General features: G+C 39.5%; 1 protein-coding gene across 1 annotated transcript in view; it reads right to left on the reverse strand.

Moving 5' to 3' along the window:
- Nucleotides 1-7,554: 7,554 nt before the first annotated feature.
- Nucleotides 7,555-20,716, reverse strand: part of CA8 (carbonic anhydrase 8 (inactive)) — a 121,004-nt gene continuing 107,842 nt past the window's right edge. Inside the window, exons 8-9 of the mRNA XM_088469353.1 lie at nt 9,234-9,390; nt 7,555-8,497 (exon numbers count right to left, since the gene is read on the reverse strand). Coding sequence (XP_088325479.1) covers nt 9,256-9,390 — 135 coding nt within the window. The 3' untranslated portion in view covers nt 7,555-8,497; nt 9,234-9,255. The remainder of the gene's footprint in view (nt 8,498-9,233; nt 9,391-20,716) is intronic.

The raw sequence follows: 20,716 nt of genomic DNA on the forward strand, positions 1-20,716 counted from the left end.
TCTGTTCCACTGAGCTTGGCTGTATATTCTACTCGGCTGTGTTTACCAAACCACACCTTGATCATATTTGCAAATACTTCCCGGTTCTATGAAGGTCCTAAAATACATGTCCCCCCCCCCCCCCCCCTCCTGGGGATATTCCACCACCCGCATGGGACTACACACAGTAATAGGGAAGTCTTATCCTTTGGCATCTGACCTCCTCTAAATGTTGTGAACTAGAGACGTGAAAGTGGTAATTAACCATCTATAATTTTTTACACAGATGTTCTATCCAGAGATGTTTGTAACAACAATTCACAGCCCTTCAGCTCTTTGGACTTTATTACAAACTGTTGCAATAGCTATACCCCAGAACCACCTTATTCATGGTGTTAGACACCTGTTATTGATGTGGCTTTATTCCAGTTGTTTATGTTTTTGTGCTTGCTTTTATCTGTAGATTGCTTGAGATAAAAAAATTGTATTATACTTTCTCACACAGATTGTAATCAGTTATTGATTTTACAGTATTGCGCTGTTATTGTTTCTTCATATTTATGTTAATAGATGTCTAAGTGTGGGGCAGTTATTAATGTAAACCTACATTGATAACAGTGAAAGTTTTAGCAAGCAATATTAGTTTTAGGTGTTACACACACAATTATGTGTATACTGGATTTGGGAGATCATGCTTTGGGGTTGCAAACTCTGATTAAAATGTATTGCAGCAGTAACTAACTACACAGCAAAAAGTTAGTCCCTTAGTTGTCTGCAGTTAAATGGCAAATGACAGCGAGTGAAAACATGATTTGTCAATGTCGAGTTGTTGACAGTCATTAAGTTTGAAATTGAACCACAACATAATAAATAACAAAAATAAACAAATAATTTTCTTCCTCTGTTGCTTTGAGTGAAACATTTGGCATTGTATTGAGTTATTGTTTAATTTCATTTAGACTGTACGTATCATTCTCTTTTCTCTCAAAAATGGAAGAATGAAGTTGGATGACACCCACACATTCCAAGCGGCACTGTACATCTGTGCAAATATTTTATTGACATCCTTTTCTTATTAAGAAACATTCTCTGTCTATGTATATTCTAGTAAACATCAGTTTTAAGGACTTGAGAACCTAGGCTTTGAAGTGTCTGTTTGAGCCACCTGCCTATCATTAGGAGGTAAAAGACTTTGCTAGATAGGGTTCCATTTGAAAGACCAACAATAAAAAGGTACAAAATGTTGACACAAAATGTTGATAGGTACAAATGGTTAATTTTTTATGTTTTTTAGGGTTGTGCACTCACCGGGGGTTAGCGTTAGGCTCTAGGAGGGACGGTTAGGGTTAGATACTTACCCAATTTAGGATGGTTAGGTTTAGGCACCAAGGGGAGTCTTAGGTTTAGAGTGAAGATTAGGGTTAGAAAAAAAATGTGTCAACCATTCACATCTCAACCTTTTGACCCTGTCGACCTTTTGTACCTGTCGACCTACTTCCATGTCAACATTTTCTCCCTGTCAACCAACTGACTGTCGACCATTTGGTGTCAACCTACACACTGTCGCCCTTTTTATTGTCGATCTATTAGACCACATCCGCTAGATAAATAAGTTAGAAGCTTTTGGTTGCTTTGAGCAACTTCTGCACTTTATCACTCTCCAAGACTTGATGATCTCCCCCTCAGCCTTATTGTATTCAACTTTATGTACAGGAATTATAGTCCTATTTCAGCTTAATATTTTAAAAAGTCATTACAAAAACAAGACATGTCACATTTCACAAAGTTTTTTATTCAGATATATCTACATGAAAACATTAAAAACATGAAATCTAATATGAAAATACTAAACACACTATAAGATCTGTACAAAGGTTTATAAAACAGGAAAAAAGATCAAATCCTGCACTGTGGGAATTTCCTATTGGGAATAACCCAAAATGTCTTTAGAAATCTAAATGTTGCACAAGGATAAAATATTGTATAAGTGTAATGTTTTCTGCTATAAGTTACCAATTCTGGGAGATCCTAAACCTTAAGCTGCATACACACGTAAAGATATTCTGTCCAACCATCCCACTAGTTGATTGATTGGAATGAAAATTTGGTAATGTATGAAAGCAAATGACAATCAGCAATTTGCTCCTAAATGCCAGAAAACAGATGAAAATGATCGTCAGACAAGTTTGTTAAATGTTTGATCTAAACAATTTGTTCAAACAACAGTTATTGTCCATTTTCTGGCGGTTGGGAGCAAATTGCTGATTGTCATTTGCTATCATACTTTACCAGATTTTCATTCCAACCAATCAACTAGTTGGATGGTTGGTCAGAAAATCTTTACTTGTGTATGCAGCAATAGTCTACCCATTACAGTTAAGAGGACAGACACATACTGTATAATGGATATTTTTTAATGTTCTGTATTCCATGTCCACACTTCAAGTTACCCTTTCTTTGGCTGGGAAGGGAACTATGTGTATAGCTACAGTATATTAAAAAAAACAACTAAATTTTCAAATTAAATTATAAATGTTCTAAGTATATGGGTATATGGGTGTAAATTTATCTCTAAATATTGAATTAAAAGAGTGGCTTTATAGCCAAACTCCCAAATTCTGGAGACTGCTTTTGTAATTCTGGAGATTTTAAAAGAAAATCTTATTTAATCAATTACTGCATATAGAGCCTGATTCAGCAGCGGATGCAATGCTGATGTTTGCGCAGTCTGAGCGATTATTTACCATAGCACATGTATGTAAGTCGCACTGCGCAAGAGGCGATTGCATTGGGATTACATATGCACAGAGGAGCAACTCGGAAAGTGAGTGTCATGTGGTCAGCGTTTGGGGGTGGTTAAGTAAACACAGGGGTGTCTGATCATTTCAACGCCATTTCATTGGCGTGCATAAATTTTCCCATGGTGATTGCATTTGCAGCATGAGAAGAGCTGCAGTGTTTGCAGCTGGTCAGAACTGCCGTACATGCTGCCTGACTGCTTGATGTGCGTCAATGATACCGATGTTTATGCAGGAATGAAACATTGGACGGATGTGAGAAGGAAGCAGTGGGCATCTTTATGTCAGCTGTGCTTTGGAAAACATTAGGATATTTTAGCGACAGAAGTAACAAAAAGTGGCTGCGCGTTCAAATAATACTGCAGAGTGAAGTATAAATATATTTTTACTAGTTAAAAAACATAAAATGGGTAAATCAGTACAGATTGAAATGAGGATAATTCATGAAAATAAACATATACATAAAAATGACGTACAAATCTCCAGTTATGAGGATATTGTAAATTCTATGTTGCATAAATAACAATAAAACACAAAATAACAGAACATTGAATTCTATATACCTTATTCACCGTGTACCTCATTTAAACTATGGATTGATCACTGGGAGTGTGGAATTTAAACACACAGTGCAATTCGCACGTCATCATGTGGATTACAACAACTATTGCAACAACTGTTGCCTTTTCTCCCAGTTTATCATCAGGAAAGTGACTAGCTACATTTGATTAACACTTCTGTTATTTTGTTATTTATTTTTTATGTATGCAATATATTATTTACAATATCCTCATAACTGGAGATTTGTACGTCATTTTTATGTATATGTTTATTTTCATGAATTATCCTCATTTCAATCTGTACTGATTTACACATTTTATATGTTTTTTAACTAGTAAACATATATTTATACTTCACTCTGCAGTATTATTTGAATGCACAGCCACTTTTTGTTGCTTCTGTTGTTTAGGAGAGTTATACACATACTTTTGTGGCAGCTGCGACTTATAATATGTTGATTGCACTGAGAGCACCATGGTCAGCATTGTGTGTATCTTTATAGGATATTTTAGCAACTACGATCCGTAACCGATTGCATTTGCGTACGCTGCTGAATCAGGCCCATAGAGTCAATATAATAAAGACTGATAAATACAATTATTTTTTAAGAAATATTATGTAAAGCAAAACATTCAGTTACTTTTTTATTCTTGAATGTGAAATCAATATTGTAACACATTAAACAAGCTTTTCTAATAACAAATAAATACATTTATATTATACTAATTTGTGTAACTGTACAGCATAAAAAAACATCCAAATATGAAAACATTAAATCAAAATAACCGTCAGCAATGCACAAGGCCTCAGAAATACAAAGTATTAAAATATGCTACAAAGTTGCCTTTATTTACAACAAACAATACACAAATATGTATGAGATATGCAAACTTGATTAACTACAGTGTAGTTGAAGCTTCAATAAATCTGTAATCACAACAGTCACCAATAAGTTTATCAGGGTGAATACAATCAGTATTAGGTTGTATTATGCTGAAAATAAATTATATCTTTCAGTTCCGCTCCTCCAAGTAAAGTTACCATAGTACTATAAGGCAAAAATCTATTAAAGGTCAAACCCATCTCCAAAACAAAAAAGAGCCATATAAAATGAATAAATCATCCAAATAGTTACAAATATATATATTTTTTCAGATTACTTTACTATGCTGAGCAAATAGCTGTTTTCACCCATTCATTTGATTAAACAATGCATTTCAATAGGATACAAAAACGCCAATGGAAATGCATTGTCCACAGAAATGAATGGGAAAGTTCAGCCAATCACAAGCAATGCTTAATGCCTGTGATTGGCTGAGCAAATACTGATCTGCAGCCCTGTTAAAAACAATAGTGCTGAGGACAAAGCAAAGAAATGCCACAGTGGAACAGTTCTACCTTGCGTCTGGTAAGGCATGCTACATTAGCACTGATAGCACTGATATGTCTTTAAATAAAAGTTATTTTGTCTAATCACAGACTGACTGAAATGGTTATTAATGTTATCACATTACTTTTTGTTTATATTTGTATAAAATAAGTATTGGAAATTAATTAATAATTGAATGTTTGATTGAAAGATTTAAAAAAGTAAGAACTATGTATGATGTTGTTACGGGAATAGGATAGAGAGGTGTTACACACCCTTGGAGGAATGGCATTACATTTCAGTTCAGCACAGTCATTTAAAGTTCAGATTTGCGCAGCAAAGGTGGTCAGGTTACATCACTAATTCAAAGTAGCCCATTGACTGCCACAGTACACTATGAATTTACTGTATACTTTTTATACTGTAACATAAAAATCTCCACATAAACATTAGTACATATCAATCATTATAGTGGATAATCAGTGGAATTAAAGATTAACCAATAATTTAGGGACAGTTACATTGTCCCAACTTCTGCCAAGGTTTGTATTATATTGAACCCATAATTCCCAGGATGTCCAAGCTTTCAACAGCTGCTAGGGCTTGAAAAGTATTTTTAAACTTTATTTACAGTGGAATGTCATCATTCATCAACAATTCACTTCTATGGGTCTTTTGTGCTCAATGAAATATATTATTCCTTAAAAGGAACAGAAAATCTAACACATCTCACTGATTCTAAAGCTATTTAGAATCTAGAAACCAGTGAGATTAGTTGGGAGATTTCTATGATTAATTGGCAAATCACCTTTTACCCTCCTCTATACTTCACAATGCGGAAAACGCAAAGTTCTGGGATTGTAAGATGTGTGGCAATTTATTTTTGGGATGTTTGAAAAAAATTACATGACGATTCCCATTTAGGTACTAGATTCAGTTAACTGCAAAAAGCCATAATCACCACTAACACTATAGGAGGTTCTGTGAAACTCAACCTTTGAAAGATTTGCCTACAAGCAGAATATGTCTGGCAGCCTTACAAAAAAAGTGCACTGTAGTGGAATTATAGGGGTGGGACAAGCAAAGCCGCAAAAAGGCTGGCCTGGCCCTGGTTTCTTTGGAGGCGTGGCCTAATGTAAGTAGACATGGCCACGCCTCCTTAAAAGTATTAAAAAGCAGGGCTCTCCTCAGGGTGGAGCTGTGTGCCCCTCAGCCAGTAGGGGGTGAGATGAGTGTGATCGCTCCCCCTCACAGCCAGAGGAGACTGCTGCTGCTGATCTGCTGCAGCAGCCTCCCTGGTTCCACCACAGCCCAACCCACAGTTGCATGTGCTGGGCTGAGTAGTGACACTACCGCTGACAGGTAAGGAAGAGGGGGGTGCGGGTAAATAGATCGTACTCGCTCGCCCCCACTCTTGGCACCCCTGAGGACAAGTTATGTCATAGCAGCTCAAAAGAAAGCAGTCACAGATGTTTGACCTGTATCAGAGCTCATTAGCTCACTGTCCTAAATAAAATTAGTCTATTGACATGTCAGTATCCTGATAATATGAACACTACTTTATTATTTCACTTCATTCACAGTATTATTATTGTTGTTGTTAGTTTATATAGTAACAATCATATTACACCGCACTCTGCAGAGATTATGTAATCATTTACAGCTGTTTGAGTCGAGCTATTATTGTTGTTAGTTTATATAGCAACAATCATATTACACTGCATTCTGCAGAAAATAAGTAATCATTGACGGCAGTCCCAATCAAACTTATATATTAATTCCCTAACACACATATCACATATGGGTCCAGATACCAATTAACCTACCACTAGGTTTTTGGATAATGAAAAGACACTGGAGGAAACCCAGACAAATGTGAAGAAAACATACAAACTCCACATACAGTGTTCTGGTTCTAATTGAACCCATGGCTCATGCAAGTGCTGTGAGTAAGCAATACACAACCATGCTGCCCCTAACCAGATGTGTTGTATTAGCGGCTCACACAACATGTTAAAATTAAAATGCATGTCCCCGCTACTATCTTATAGTTATATGCCTTTAACACGTTGACAATTATTTTTACAGTTTCTTTGTACTGTAAGTCTCTTTTTTAATACTACAGATAATATCTAATTTTATCTTACCATTTATCTATTAAACAATTAAAAAATTTATTGAATTCTTTTTTTACAGCACAGCGTATAAATGTAATCTAATTTGTAAACTGGCAAATTGGGAAAAAATGTTTTTCTAAATTTAAAAATATTATATACTGTATAGTGGGATAAGGAAAAAGGACAAGCAAGTAACACATGGGAAAGAAAGTTTGGGGAGAACTAAATTTTGAGACCTCTTAACATATTTATGGGCCCAGTTATCTTATCATACGCAATGGAGTTTTAAAATTCGTTGCGTATGATAAATGGTGCTCAGGCCAATCAGCTCCCAACTGCCATTTTTTAAACAGATGACAATTGGGAGCTGATTGGCTGAAGCACCATTATCATACGCAATGAGTTGGGTCACACTTTTTAGAGATATGGACAAGTATTATTATCATCTTTACATTTGTGAGTAAGCAATAATAAATTCATGGTATTAACAGCAGGATATGAATAATATGGAAAATTGAGTATTACATGTGAAACTGGCTGGTTTCCAACATACCACTACAGATGTGTCCTTATACACCTACAGTAGCATCTATACACCATTTGGCACAAGACGCCCGTCACTCCAAGAAGCGTAGTGTACGGTTGTTTTCTTTTCATCTTTCATCTTCTTTGCATCGCAGATGCAGCAAAATACCACTCAGAGTTTAGTAGAGACTCTGGGCTGCGACTTCAACTGCACAGGAACTAGTGTTACACACGTACAAAGTCTCAGGTGAAGCGCAGTGGTGTGAAAAAAAGCTGCGGTCGCTGCATCGTAGGACTTCGTATACAGATTCAGACGCATTCACATACAGATGTACAAGTGTTGCACATTAAATTGATCAGTGCAATCTAGCAAAGTAATTTTGTTGCAAAAAGATGTTTCATTTAAGCAAATAAGATGCCCATTTTGAGCAAGAACATGGCCAAGTTGTCCGGGACCTGGTGCCACTGAAGCCACAGTGTGAGGACATATTTGTTGGAACCTGTATATTTCTGATTGTATCTATTTCTAAAATACCATAGTTTACGCTGTATTTGACTTTTCTTCCACTTCTAAAAACAATGGATAGAGCTCTTGGAAGGGGCTGCCAATATATAAAATGAAGGTTCATGAGGATACAGTATGTCTAGAAAAATAAGTTTGGGTTTTGCAGTCATATCTGTAACACACTATGCTTATACCTTTGTTTCTAGTACCCTGTGGCCATACACACAGATACTTATTGATCAGTAGAACATTTACTAAAAAAATGAAAACAATTATAACCATTGTCAAGTAAGATCAGTCAGTTTCCAGCATCATTGGCACCTGAACATACAGTATCTACATATTACACAATAACATCCATATTGCAAAAAGTAATATCTGGTACTTTCTTCTCATTCCATAACACTAGAGGGAACATGGTCTTCAAAGATCTAATGAAATTGCCTTGTGATGCCTCAAGGCAATTTACTCAATAAATCAGAGTACTGGACATATGTAAATATTACAGTATGTAACTAACAATGGTTTTCTCCTCCTTAACAGACCACTCTTATACAATGCATAACATAAGGTTTACTTAGTGCTCCAACAAAGTCTTCAGTTACTATGGTTCCAGCAATGATGAGTCTCACACTCAATCTTCCTATATCGGAATAAACAGAGAAAATAATGATATGTACATTTGGGCCCTAGTTTTGATTTAAAGCCTTACCAGTAACCTGCTAAATATTCTTAATAATCTTTGTGAATATACTCATTTATTTGAATGCTTCTATGGTCATAGAATGAGAGATTGTGAAGTTGTATACAAGGTACGGGATGCCGGCACTCAGGATCCCAGCGGTCAGCATCCCAACGCCAGCACCCCGATAGGGTTAGGATACAGACATCTGTCAGTAGGTATCCTAACCCTCCCCCTCTCCCTACCCTAACCCTCCCTGATGCCTGAACCTAACCTCCCCCCTAGTGCCTGAACCTAACTTCCTCCTCCCCGCACCCTAAACCAAACCCTCTTCCCTTAGTGCCTAACCCTAACACTTCCCCTAGTACCTAAATCTAACACTAATGCTAACCCTCCCCATAACCCAACTACTTACTTATGGGATTCCGGCAGTTGGGATGCTGGCACTGGGATTCTGACAATCCAGAATCCCCGCGGTTGGGATATTGACCGCATCCCCATGGTAGTGACATTTTACTGTCATATGGTTATTTTTATTATCCACATTAAATGGTTAAACAAATCTAATATCCCACATGTTACATTTGCCTTCATATGAAAATTAATGATAATATGTAGTATTTTCTGGGGGGTTTTCTCTGCAAATTGATCATAGTTTAATAGATTTACAACTTGAGACACTTTCCACCATACTTACTTGCAGGTAATGTCACCTCCATTTATTGAAAGGCAGCTCGTATAATCCTGTCGCTCAGAGGTTGGGTTGATCTAAAGTTATCAGCCAATATTCCATCACTTTCATCCTCAAGATCTGCTCCTTTTACATGCAACCTCAATCGTCTGAATTCTTCAATCTTTAAAAAGACCAAATACAACAAATTCAGTTTAATTACAGTTGTAATTTGAAACAAAATTAGAACACACAATTTCTAGATAAAGTAAATTTTCATTGTCACATTATCTTGCACCCTGGGAGCAAGCAGTTAAAGCCTTATGGCAAATCATCCATCTTTAGTTCCATCCACTAGGGCGCAAGTAGAGTTGGACACAATATACGGCAAACACTTATACCGGGTACACACTAGACAATATCGGGCACATCGGCCAGTGTGTAGCAGTTATGTCACTGACGATTCACGCTTCCATAAAAAGTACACAATTTGTGCAATATGCAAAGCAGGTGTGTTAAAATGCCTGCAACTGTGCATATTACATAAAATTTATATTTTTTGCAATTACTCTAATAGCGTAAGATACAATATTAGTGTTACAAATGGCATATCACTTTAATATATTACAAAGGCGAATCCACAGTGTTTGACCTTAGACCATGAGAAATCCCAACTGTATAAACATAAGAGATACTCCATTTGTACATATTTATGTCGGGCTCCATAAAGAGCAAATCCTTGCCATTTAATTACACTTTTTTTCTACTCATGTATGCTTACATGGACCAAAGAGGGCACCCCAGACTGCATTGTAGTCAATGGCGGGAGCAGTTTATTGGCTAAGAGAGGCTGGGGCTTACCTCTCTCAGCCAATGAACGCTCAGACATGGCACTACAAAAGGAAAAGCCATGTCTGAGCTCTTCATTCGGGAGTTATCAACCATCGTGGTTGGTACCTAGTTCGTGGGTCGGTTTTCTTGTGTTTTTGTTTTACCAAAATCAAGAATGCATACAGGGACAAGAGGACCAGTCCAGGTAATATAGGTGAGTATGTGTGAGTGTGTATGTATGTATGTATGTATTAAAATTATACTGTCACGGTGTGTGTGTATTGTGTTTATTTAAATATTTCTTTACAGGTGAACTACAGGTACCAGTGGTCCCTTAATGCCCCAAATGCTGGTACTTGTTGTTCTCAAAGTACCAGAAAGCAGTGAAGGCTTGTTGGGACCTGCAATTCTTCTCATAAAGATAATGTTTTCACTTATTTTTTTACACTACACTTATACACTATCAACACGGCACCCACCGCCCCAGGGGTGCCGATATTGGGAGGGTCCCCAGCTCCCCAGGTATCCCCGGCCTGGGTTGACTAGCGGTCAGGGTTGATGCTTTGGCTGGGGGGCCTGGTGAAAGGGCTCCCCTGGCTAGAAAGTCCAGTGCTGGTTCTGGAAAATACAGGGGGACCCTACACATTTTTTCCCCCTGTATTTCCAGAACCAGGACTGGATCAGAGCCCAGTGCTGGTTGCGCAGAATATGGGGGACCCCTATGCCGTTTGTCCCCCCCATATTTTGGCAACCAGGGCTGGTTCTGACTAGCCTGGTGCTGGTTGTGCATACATATGGGGAACCCCTACGTCGTTTGTCCCCCATATGTTGCACAACCAGCACTGGGTCACTAAAAGCCAGGGGCTGGTTGCTCTTTGGGGGGGATGCCATTTTTTTTTTAAACATTTTTTTTTTTCACAGATGCACGGATGGTTCTCACTGAACCATCCCTGCATCTGAGTTTATTTTATTAAAGGGATATGCTTGTATCATGGATCTCCCTGTGCGTGCATCAGTATTTTTTTTTAACAAATGACGCCGCTCGGACAGTCGGATGCGCGATGCATCGTATGTGAGATCGTATAAACATCGTGTGTCAATATCGCAGACGGGACTGCCAGGGAGCTGCCGAGGAGTTCAAGGGAAATCATATTGAAGCTGGTCAAGAAAGGATTTGGGAAAAGGAAAATGGTCAGGCATTTGAAGACAAAAAAGATGCCAAGAGTTTGGAGACAAAGGGTTGGAAATGGAGCAGTAGTTAAAAATTTAGAGAGTATTGAGAGAGAGTTTTTCAAGAATGGGAGAGAAAATTGAATGTTTAAAAGAGGACAGGGCAACGCCAGTGGAAAGAAAGGTGAGCAAGGTGGGAGTAAGCAATGATAGATGATGCAAAGGAGGTGGGAAGCTACAGGGACTAGGGGGCAAGTAGAGAGGGAAGAGGATGATAGCAGGGAGCAGACTCCACCTGTTATGTGTAAGAATAAAGAAAGGGTAGATTGGTCAGCATTAGAAGGAGGTGGTGCAAGAAAAGGATTATGATATGACAATCTGATGGATAGCTGAGATTTTGGAGGAAAATAAAGTAGAAACATCCGGGGCTGTGAAGGAAGAGTAAAGGTGAGAATGGGGGTGATAAAGGAGGGAGTTGAAGGTGACTGAGAGGTTTGGATGATTGGGAGGAGATGATAGATTTGAGATAGGAATGATTGGAAAGAGAAAGAACAGAGCTGTAAGGAGAGCATGCATTGGAAGTGAAGGATATCAGAGAGTGAACAAGATTTTCTCCAATGCCCTTCTGCAATGCAGGAATATCTTTGGAGGTAGCAGGTAAGCTTGAGTGCCAGGACTGTGGTGAAGACGGTCACTGATTGAAAGCATCCACCAGAGCTGAGGCAAGGGCAGAAGTAAGGGTAGAGTTATAGGGAGAAGCAGCCATATCAGGGCAGGAAATAGAGACAAAAAAGTCAAGGGATGCATAAAAACAATCATGGTTGTGGGTATCAAGATTATGTGGAGTGAGGGTTGTCTTGGAAGAGGAACAAGGGCGAGAGAGATAAGGTGAGAAATAAAAAAGGAGGTTGTAGAAGTCACAGATGCGTATTAACATAGTGGGAAATTAGGTCAAGAGAATGGTCAGAGAAGGGAGGAGAGGAAGACCATTGAGTAAGGTTCAGGGAGGAAGAGAGGGAGCTCTACGCTGTCTTCTCTTAAGTTGCCGCGACCCCAGTACTGCACAGAGGTGCAATGACATCACAGCGTGACCTACAACCCGGCCAGACAAAATGCGCTGCTGCAGCTTGTCTGCTTGTCTTCCTTTCTCTGTCCCACACAGCAATGTACGTGGCCCTGAGTGTCTCCTGAATGGAAAATGTGTATTACTGGAAAAGACCCTGCAGGTACAATGTGTTATCGCCACTGAGTACATTATATACTCCACTGCCACCACTGTATATATATATATATATATATATATATATATATAGTATATACACAGGTGTGTGCTTCACTACAGAGTACACCACCTACAGTACATTAACCACATATGTTCCTGGCTGGATCTGTTGTATTCCTACATTGTGTAACTACTACACACCAGGATTAACCCTAGAGCTACCCTGCATCCTATTCTGTCTGGTTAATAAACCAAAACCTGCTTCAGTTGTTCATTGTGTGGACTGAGGGCCTGATTCAGACCCGTTCGCTATGCTGCGTTCGCACGTAGCCTGCCGATGTTTGCAATCTGCCCATGCATACAAGATGCAGTGCTCATGCGTGAACTAGTCCATACGATCGGGAAGCGTTGGCACCCTGTACATAGACGCTCTGCTAGAATGAGTGACAGGTCATGCCATTTGTGGGTGGTGACGGGGTGGTCGATGGTAAAGGGGGTGTGGTGGTGCGAACGCAGGCGTGTCTGTGCATCTGAACGCAGTTTCAGGGGTGTGCATAATTAAGACACAGCATCAGCATACACGTCACATGGGTGAATTCCACACAGCAGCACTCGCAGTGCTTTTGGTAGGGTATGGTCAGCCACAAGAGCTGCGTATGGGTCTGATGTTACTCGATGTTACCGATTGTTTAATACATTTCCTGGAGATGATGTGTGTTATTAAGGGAAAGTGAGCATCTTGTGTCAGGCTGGTGAGCATCTAAATACATACCGCGATCGCACGGTAAGACATAGTGGGCGTGCTACTGCCTTGCCAGCGATCGTGGGATTTGCACTCAGCTGACAGCTGCGTGCGAACGCATCCTAGCGAATGGGTCTGAATCAGGCCCTGAGCTCCCTCACACACTGCTGACATCTATATCAACATCTAAAGGTTCTGCCAATACACTTAACCTCATCTAATTATAATACTCTTATCCATCTAGATGTTTCCTTTCATACTGATAATTTAGTTAGAAGATGCGGGGCGTGGCTTGGTAGCCTAAGATGTGGAAGCCTTTTTCTGAACTCCACAGTGATCTCTGGAGAAGTGACCCCAATCTGCTTCCACCTTATTGGGTACTCTCTCCCTACATGCCCGGTGTTCTACTAACTGCCCGAGTGCCTTCCTGACTGGTGTAGCTGTGTGTAGTGTGTAGCTGACCTTGTGGATCGACGGCTCTGTGTGGAGGCCTCCCCCGGACATCTATAGCCACCATCTTCCTGCCTGGGACTTACCTCTCCTGTGGTGCCGCCAACGGAACCTTACCGCTCTTGCTGGCGCACATATCTGGGTGAGCGGAGCAGCTGGTCTCCCCGCCCACGGCGCAGCTTGACTTTGAGAAGGCTCCGAAGGTTGCTGGTGCACCCTCCTCTCTACTCCACAGCATCGCACACGCACCCAGTGCCTGTATCCCTGTGAGGTGCCTACGGTCAGCGGCTGCCGCTTTGTTTAGATCTCGGACCCCTGCTGCCAGACAAGTCATCCGGCATCACCCTACACAGTCCCCACTGCCTCTTACTGCGGTCCTCTGTTTGGATCCCTGCTCAGGCCTCACAGAGGGGGCGGCTATATTGTTTTCAGCTGTTGCTGCATAGAGGGCAAACACTGTTGATTTCTGTCTCCTAGACATACAGGGGCTGCTATAGAGATACTCATCTGGAATATCTACAGTGATCATTCTGGCCCAACATAAAAAGCTGTGCAGGCTGAATCGCTCACTTTATAACAACCTACTAGCTCATCACTTTATTATTATTACTGCCATCAGCACCACTCCTGATCTGGCTACCTGGAAAATGTTTCTGCGTTAACTATGCTGATGACCTCCATCGTTCCTTGTGTGATATGATATGATTCTTTATTGAAACACAAATTACACCGCAGTCTGCATTGATTCTGATATATGTATTTATTGACTCTCTTTGCTTTTCTGTCGGATTGCTGCCTGCCTCACCATGGCTCCTACAGGTCAGAACTCCCCCCCCAGAAGCTGTTCCCCAGTGAGTTTTTTTTAAACCTTCACCATCGTCTTGGCTTTCTAAAGTTAGCCCAGCACAAGATAAGAGTATTAAACAGCTGTCTGCGCTCAGTGCACCTTTTGACTACTCCACCCCTCTGTCATTGCAACAGAGCAATATGGCGGATGGCGCCCCCCTTACAATGGGGTCTATGAAGCTGCTGCTAGCAAATTTTTAAGCAGATATTTATGCTGATTTCAAAGCTGCTCTCCAAACGTGCCAATGATCAGTTGATGACTTGGGAACTCACACTGATCACCTCAAAAATAAATAGGAGGAAGTGGTTAAATCCCACAACGAATTTATCACCCAACGTGAGGAACTTCAGGCAGAAGTGATCTCACTCAAGAGCAAGATGGGGGACCTCAAAGACAGGTCCAGACGCAATAATATCAAAATCCACGGTATCCCGGAAGTCAGTCTCCAATACAGACCTGAAGGAATATGCCACAGTTATTTATGAAGTTGCTCCTGACCACCCCGATTACTGATTTCCTCCTGGATCGCATTCATCATTTACCCAAGGCGCGTACTGCACCACTTGAAGCCTCTAGGGACACCTTAATGTGTCTCCATTATTTCCATGTCAAAGAATCAATACTTTGTGCAGCTAGACCATCAGAACTCTCCACTCCAATTCTTGGTGACTTCCAAAAGTGGATATTCCTTATCGATGGGGCTTAAGAAATGGCTCCATTAACGTAATTTCTTCCCCAGAAGATGGTATACAACTTTTGGTATCCTGGAATTTACAGGACATTTCGTTGAAGATACCAGGCAGTCCACGGATGGAACGGAAATGGTCGCAGGCGGCTTCATCGATATGATATCCTTTCATATATGCCTCTGTTCATTTCTATTACAATTCTGTAGTCTCAATTTATATTATGTTTCTGGGGGGTTCTATGTAACCTTATATTCATTTGAGTGTGTATGCATTGTAGTAGGTTGCGATCATTGTTGATATTGACAATAACCTTTATGTTATTGTTTCCACTGTCTTCAACTATTGTTATAAGAATTTAATTGTTTTCTTCAGCAACAGTTGTGGAAATTGTGATTTGTTTTGTTCCCCAATTCTGATTCTGGGATATAAAAATGCTATTGGTCCATTTCTACTGTTGAGGTAAATTATCTTATGGAATCTTCTATTGGTTTAATGTAATATCTCGCATACCACTACCTTTAGATTAGTTCCTTTTTGTCATATGGAGACCCATACCCCCAATTAATATGCAGATTTGTAATAGTTTTTTGGCTTTCCTGGGTCCAGGATATATTGGGACGACGTTAGGTTACTATTTTACATTGTAATTTGTACTACTTCCTTTTTTTAGGTATGGTTGTATTTTGAACGATGGAGGTTCATTTTCTCTGCCACATATCCTCAATGTGCCGCCACTGGAGGCGGTCTCTTGTAGTTCCTTATAGGTACTATTTTCACTTCTTTTATGTATGTACTTATTATTTATTATCTTTTGTAAGCCTTTTTTTTTTTTCCTTTCTTCCCGGTACACTGATCAATATTTTATTGTTATGTTTATCTGTGAAATGGTTTTCAGCATGTTCATGTTTTTGTCAAATGATTAATATTCTTTCACTGAACACTAAGGGTCTTAATTCCCCTAATAAGAGGAGATTGGCCCTCAAATATTTTGCCCAAGCTAAGGCTCATATCGTTGCATTACAGGAGACTAATTTCCTCCATTCTTCCCCTCCCCAATTCTCAGATTCCAAATTTTCCAAATGTTATATGTCTAATGGACCCTCTAAGAAAGCGGGGGTCGCAATACTTTTTTCTAACTTTTGTAATTTTGTTATGCAGGACCAGATAACTGACCAAGAAGGCAGTTATTTAATACTCATAGGTCTCTTAGAGCAGTGGTTCTCAAACTCGGTCTCAGGACCCCACACAGGTCACGTTTTCCAGGTCACTCAGCAGGTGCACAGGTGTATTCATTACTCACTGACACATTTTAAAAGATCCACAGGTGAAGCAAATTATTTAATTTGTGATTGTGAGGAGACCTGGAAAACATGCACTGTGTGGGGTCCTGAGGACCATTTGAGAACCTGTGTCTTAGAGGGTAAACAGGTGACAATTGCATCAATATATGCCCCAAATACCAAACAAACCACTTTTATTAGGAAATTTTGTATGGTTCTCCAATCTCATAGTAAAGGGTTAATTTTTATCCTGGGAGATTTTAATATGGTTTTAGACCCCTATCTTGATAAATCTTCTATAAAAATTAAAGCTCACTCCCGTCCTACTCAGGAACACTCCCGTATGTTTAGACGTGTCTTATGTGAATACAATTTGTACGATGTATGGCCAAACAGCCAGGTAAAAGAGATTACACCTTCTATTCTCACGTTCATAAATCTTATTCGTATATTGACCTAGCCCTCTCTGATAAATGGACACTTCAGTATATTACTCAAACCTCTATATTGCCGGTTACCTGGTCCGACCATGCAGTGTTAACCCTTTATTGGGATGCTCCTCGCTCCAGAACCCCTCCTGGTCCCTGGCGGTTGGGTGAACATCTCCTTCTAAATTTAAAATTAAAAAAACTATAGCCAGCTCCCTCTCTCTATTCTTGTAGATTAATGACCCAGAGAATACGTCCCTCACATTCTGGTGTGCTTTAAAAGCAGTGGTAAGGAGGTCGGCCATTCAAGCAGCGGCACGTATGCGCAAGATTGCAGCGTCTCTCCAGGCTGATATAGAATCCTGACTTACTGACGTAGAATTTAAACATAAGACTGACCCTTCCAATGATAAAATCTATCGTAAACTTCTTAAACTTTGGGAGGAATGGCATGCGTTAGCACTGAAAGAGGTTCACAAAGCGCTATTCAGATTAAAGCAAACATTTTATGTTCAGGAGGACAGGGCAGGCCATATGCTTGCAAGGAAATTAAGGGGTAAACGAGTGAAGGACCTTATTAGATTGATATCTACTGTAGAAGGCAGGAAAATATTGGATCCTTTCTCTATAGCTGATGCTTTTCCTGAGTACTATACCACCTTGTCCACCAACCAACGAAGGTTGACATAGCAAACTTTTTGGAAAATATAAAATTGCCTTCATTAGACTTCGACACAATTCGCTCACTTGAGCAACCATGGTCCAGAGAGGAAGTTGAATTTGTTATTAAATCTCTCCTTTTGTAGAAAGCCCCTTTATCTCCACTTCTAGTCCAGTTGTTTAATGAGGCTTCCAGGGTGGGGTCTTTCCCAAAGGAAATGTTAGAGGCAAGAATAGTTGCATTCCTTAAACTGGGGAAAAATTTGGCTATGCTGCCTAATTATCGTCCAATTGCGCGCCTTAATACAGATGTCAAAATTTATGCTAAATTAATAGCAAATAGGATTAATCCTTTACTTTCTACCCTTATCCATCATGACCAGGTAGAATTTGTTCAAGGCCGCCAGTCTCCTGACTACATGAGACGAGTGATCGATATTGTTGATGCCTTCTCCGAAATTATAATGTTATCATTAGATGCCGAGAAGGCACTTGACAGGTTGCACTGGGGGTTTCTTTGTGCTGTTCTTCACAAATTTGGTTTCAGGGGTCTAGCACTGTCATCGATCGCAGCATTATACTCCAACCCTTCATCCAGAGTTTTTGTAAACTGTATTTTGTAATCAGTATTTCTGATTACAAATGGTACGTGCCAGGGAGGTCCATTATCCCCACTGATGTTCGCATTAGCAATTGAACCTTTGGCAGAGACTATTCAATCTCACCATTCTATTCAAGATCCAGTTTTATTTGGTCAGACATATAAAATCAGTTTGTTTGTTTGCAGATTATGTACTTCTGACCCTTACGAACCCTGATACATCTCTACCATGCTTGCATTCAGTACTCGAATCCTACTCTAAAGTATCTTATTATAAATTAAACGGTTCTAAAACCGAAGCTTTACCTATTAATTTTTCTCCAGTAATATTACAATCCCTAAAATCAGACTATTCATATTCCTGGCAAGAGAATAGTATCAAGTACCTTGGGATCCATTTAACTCCCACTACTAATAGTTTAATTTCGGCTAATTATTTACCCCTGTTGCGAGGTGTCACGTTATTAATGACCGACTGGATGATGCTAAATGTTACCTGGTTGGGTCGAATATCGGCCATTAAAATGGTGATTTTACTGAAAATTCTAAATGTATTTAGGACTATCCCTTTGTTAGTCCCCAAAATAGTTCTTAACAGGTTTCATGCTGTATTTATTAAGTATATATGGAAAGGTGAGAAATCTAGATTAGCTAGGAAGATTATGTCTTATCCGAAATCGGAGGGGGGGATAAGCTTACCCTGATTTAAGGTGTTATCAACTAGCTACGATGATTTCCCAACTTAACGCATGGTTTAGCCAGATGGATCCAAAATCATGGGTTCTTTTGGAATGTAGTATGGTTTTCCCATTCCCTCTTACAGATTGTCTTTGGCTCCCCTCTTCGGTTTCGGTGCAGGCTATAGGAAAGTGAGTGTCTGTTTCCTACTCCCGTAAAGCATGGCTAGAATTAGCCATGATAACATCGGATGTTCTTCTCCCCTCTACTAACTTTTGCCTTGAGGGCCTAGCCACCTTGATCCCGAATTTATCTTTTGACACTTGGAGAGCCCGAGGAATCTTTACCTTGGCTGACGTAACTGCTCCCGATTCCTTGTTATCATATACCCAGCTTCAATCACTTTTCTCTCTCCCTTCCAGAGACTTTTATAAGTACCTACAATTAAAACATTGGCTTGGTAGTATTACTCTTTCTCCACATATTGTGCAGAGATTACCCAAATTCCTTGTTGATCGATTAAGTAAGATAGGAGATAGAGGTGGTATTACTTGATGGTATTTATATTTAACTAACCCCCACGAATTTACCAAACTTAAATCTTTATTGAAATGGGAGGCAGACCTTTCATGTATAATACCTGAGGAAGACTGGCATATCATATTCCGAACTTGTTTTAGCCTAAGTGCATTTCCCACGCCGAACACTCCCACAAATTGCTTCATCATTTATATTTCACACCAGTATTAATGCATACCCTCTGGCCCTCCCAATCCAACCTATGTTGGCGTAACTGTGGAAAACTGGGCTCTTTGGCCCATATATTTTGGTCATGCCCTCGTATCCAGGCTTTATGGTCATCAGTGTTTGCTCACATTTCTAAAATACTGAATGTTTCTATCTCACCTCATCCATTAATAGCATTATTCCATTTGTATCATGGTGGTCTGACCAATAATGATCGTTATATTCTGAGTCATGTTCTCCTAGCCACTAAATTACTGTTGGCACGACACTGGCGTTTACCTTATATTCCCAGTTTAGATGCTATTGAGAAAGATGTGCAATCCCATTAAGAGTTTGAGACGGCGGGAGTATTTTACTCCTCCGTTTCTAATCTTTTTATTAGATGGTTTGGATGGACCAGATATTGGGAAGCAAAATCCAGGGTCTAATTATAATGTTTCCCTGCAATTTTGTAATTTTCCAATGTATTGTTATGTATATGCTAGCTATTCCATTGTACAATGTACTGTTTACTATGTGAACCTTTTGTATTAATATATTCTTTTTATGTCCCGATAATGTGTACCCTATAATTGTATTTTTTCTTTTGTATCCCTTCCTCTTTATTTTCTGTATCCTATTTTATTTCATTATTTCTGTTGAAAAATAAATAAAGAAGATGCATTACCAACGCTAGCACAAAGGACAATTCCGCTGTTACGTTAAGTCACAGCATCTAATTAGTTTGGACAAATTTGGGTGAAGAAATGATTGGGAAATGACCATAGCACATGGGTGGCAGGGTTACTCTCAAACACCAGCAGACAATGGTAATCTGCCCACTAGATTTTCATGAGTGCCTATAAATTATCTGGTCCATCTTTAGAGGCTCATGGTTGAGCATTCAAAATCTGTGTGTGCTAAAGCTGTATAGAAAGGACTGTGGATCCTATTCTTTCTTTATATCCTTAGATTGTTCTGTATATGGCACAAGGCATTTTAGAAAATAAGTATGGAATTAACATAATCATTTAATAATTTCTAAAATGTTATGCTTTTTATTCACTAAATAAATGAATGATCAATGTGAAACATAGCTGTAATTGTCAAAAGTAATATTATAGAGACTTTATTCTCTTCTTCTGCATTTATAAATATGTATTACTTTGAAGACTGCAGAAATGTG

Source organism: Taudactylus pleione, unplaced genomic scaffold (assembly GCF_031769625.1).
Source record: "Taudactylus pleione unplaced genomic scaffold, aTauple2 ptg000090l, whole genome shotgun sequence".
Taxonomy (NCBI): domain Eukaryota; kingdom Metazoa; phylum Chordata; class Amphibia; order Anura; family Myobatrachidae; genus Taudactylus; species Taudactylus pleione.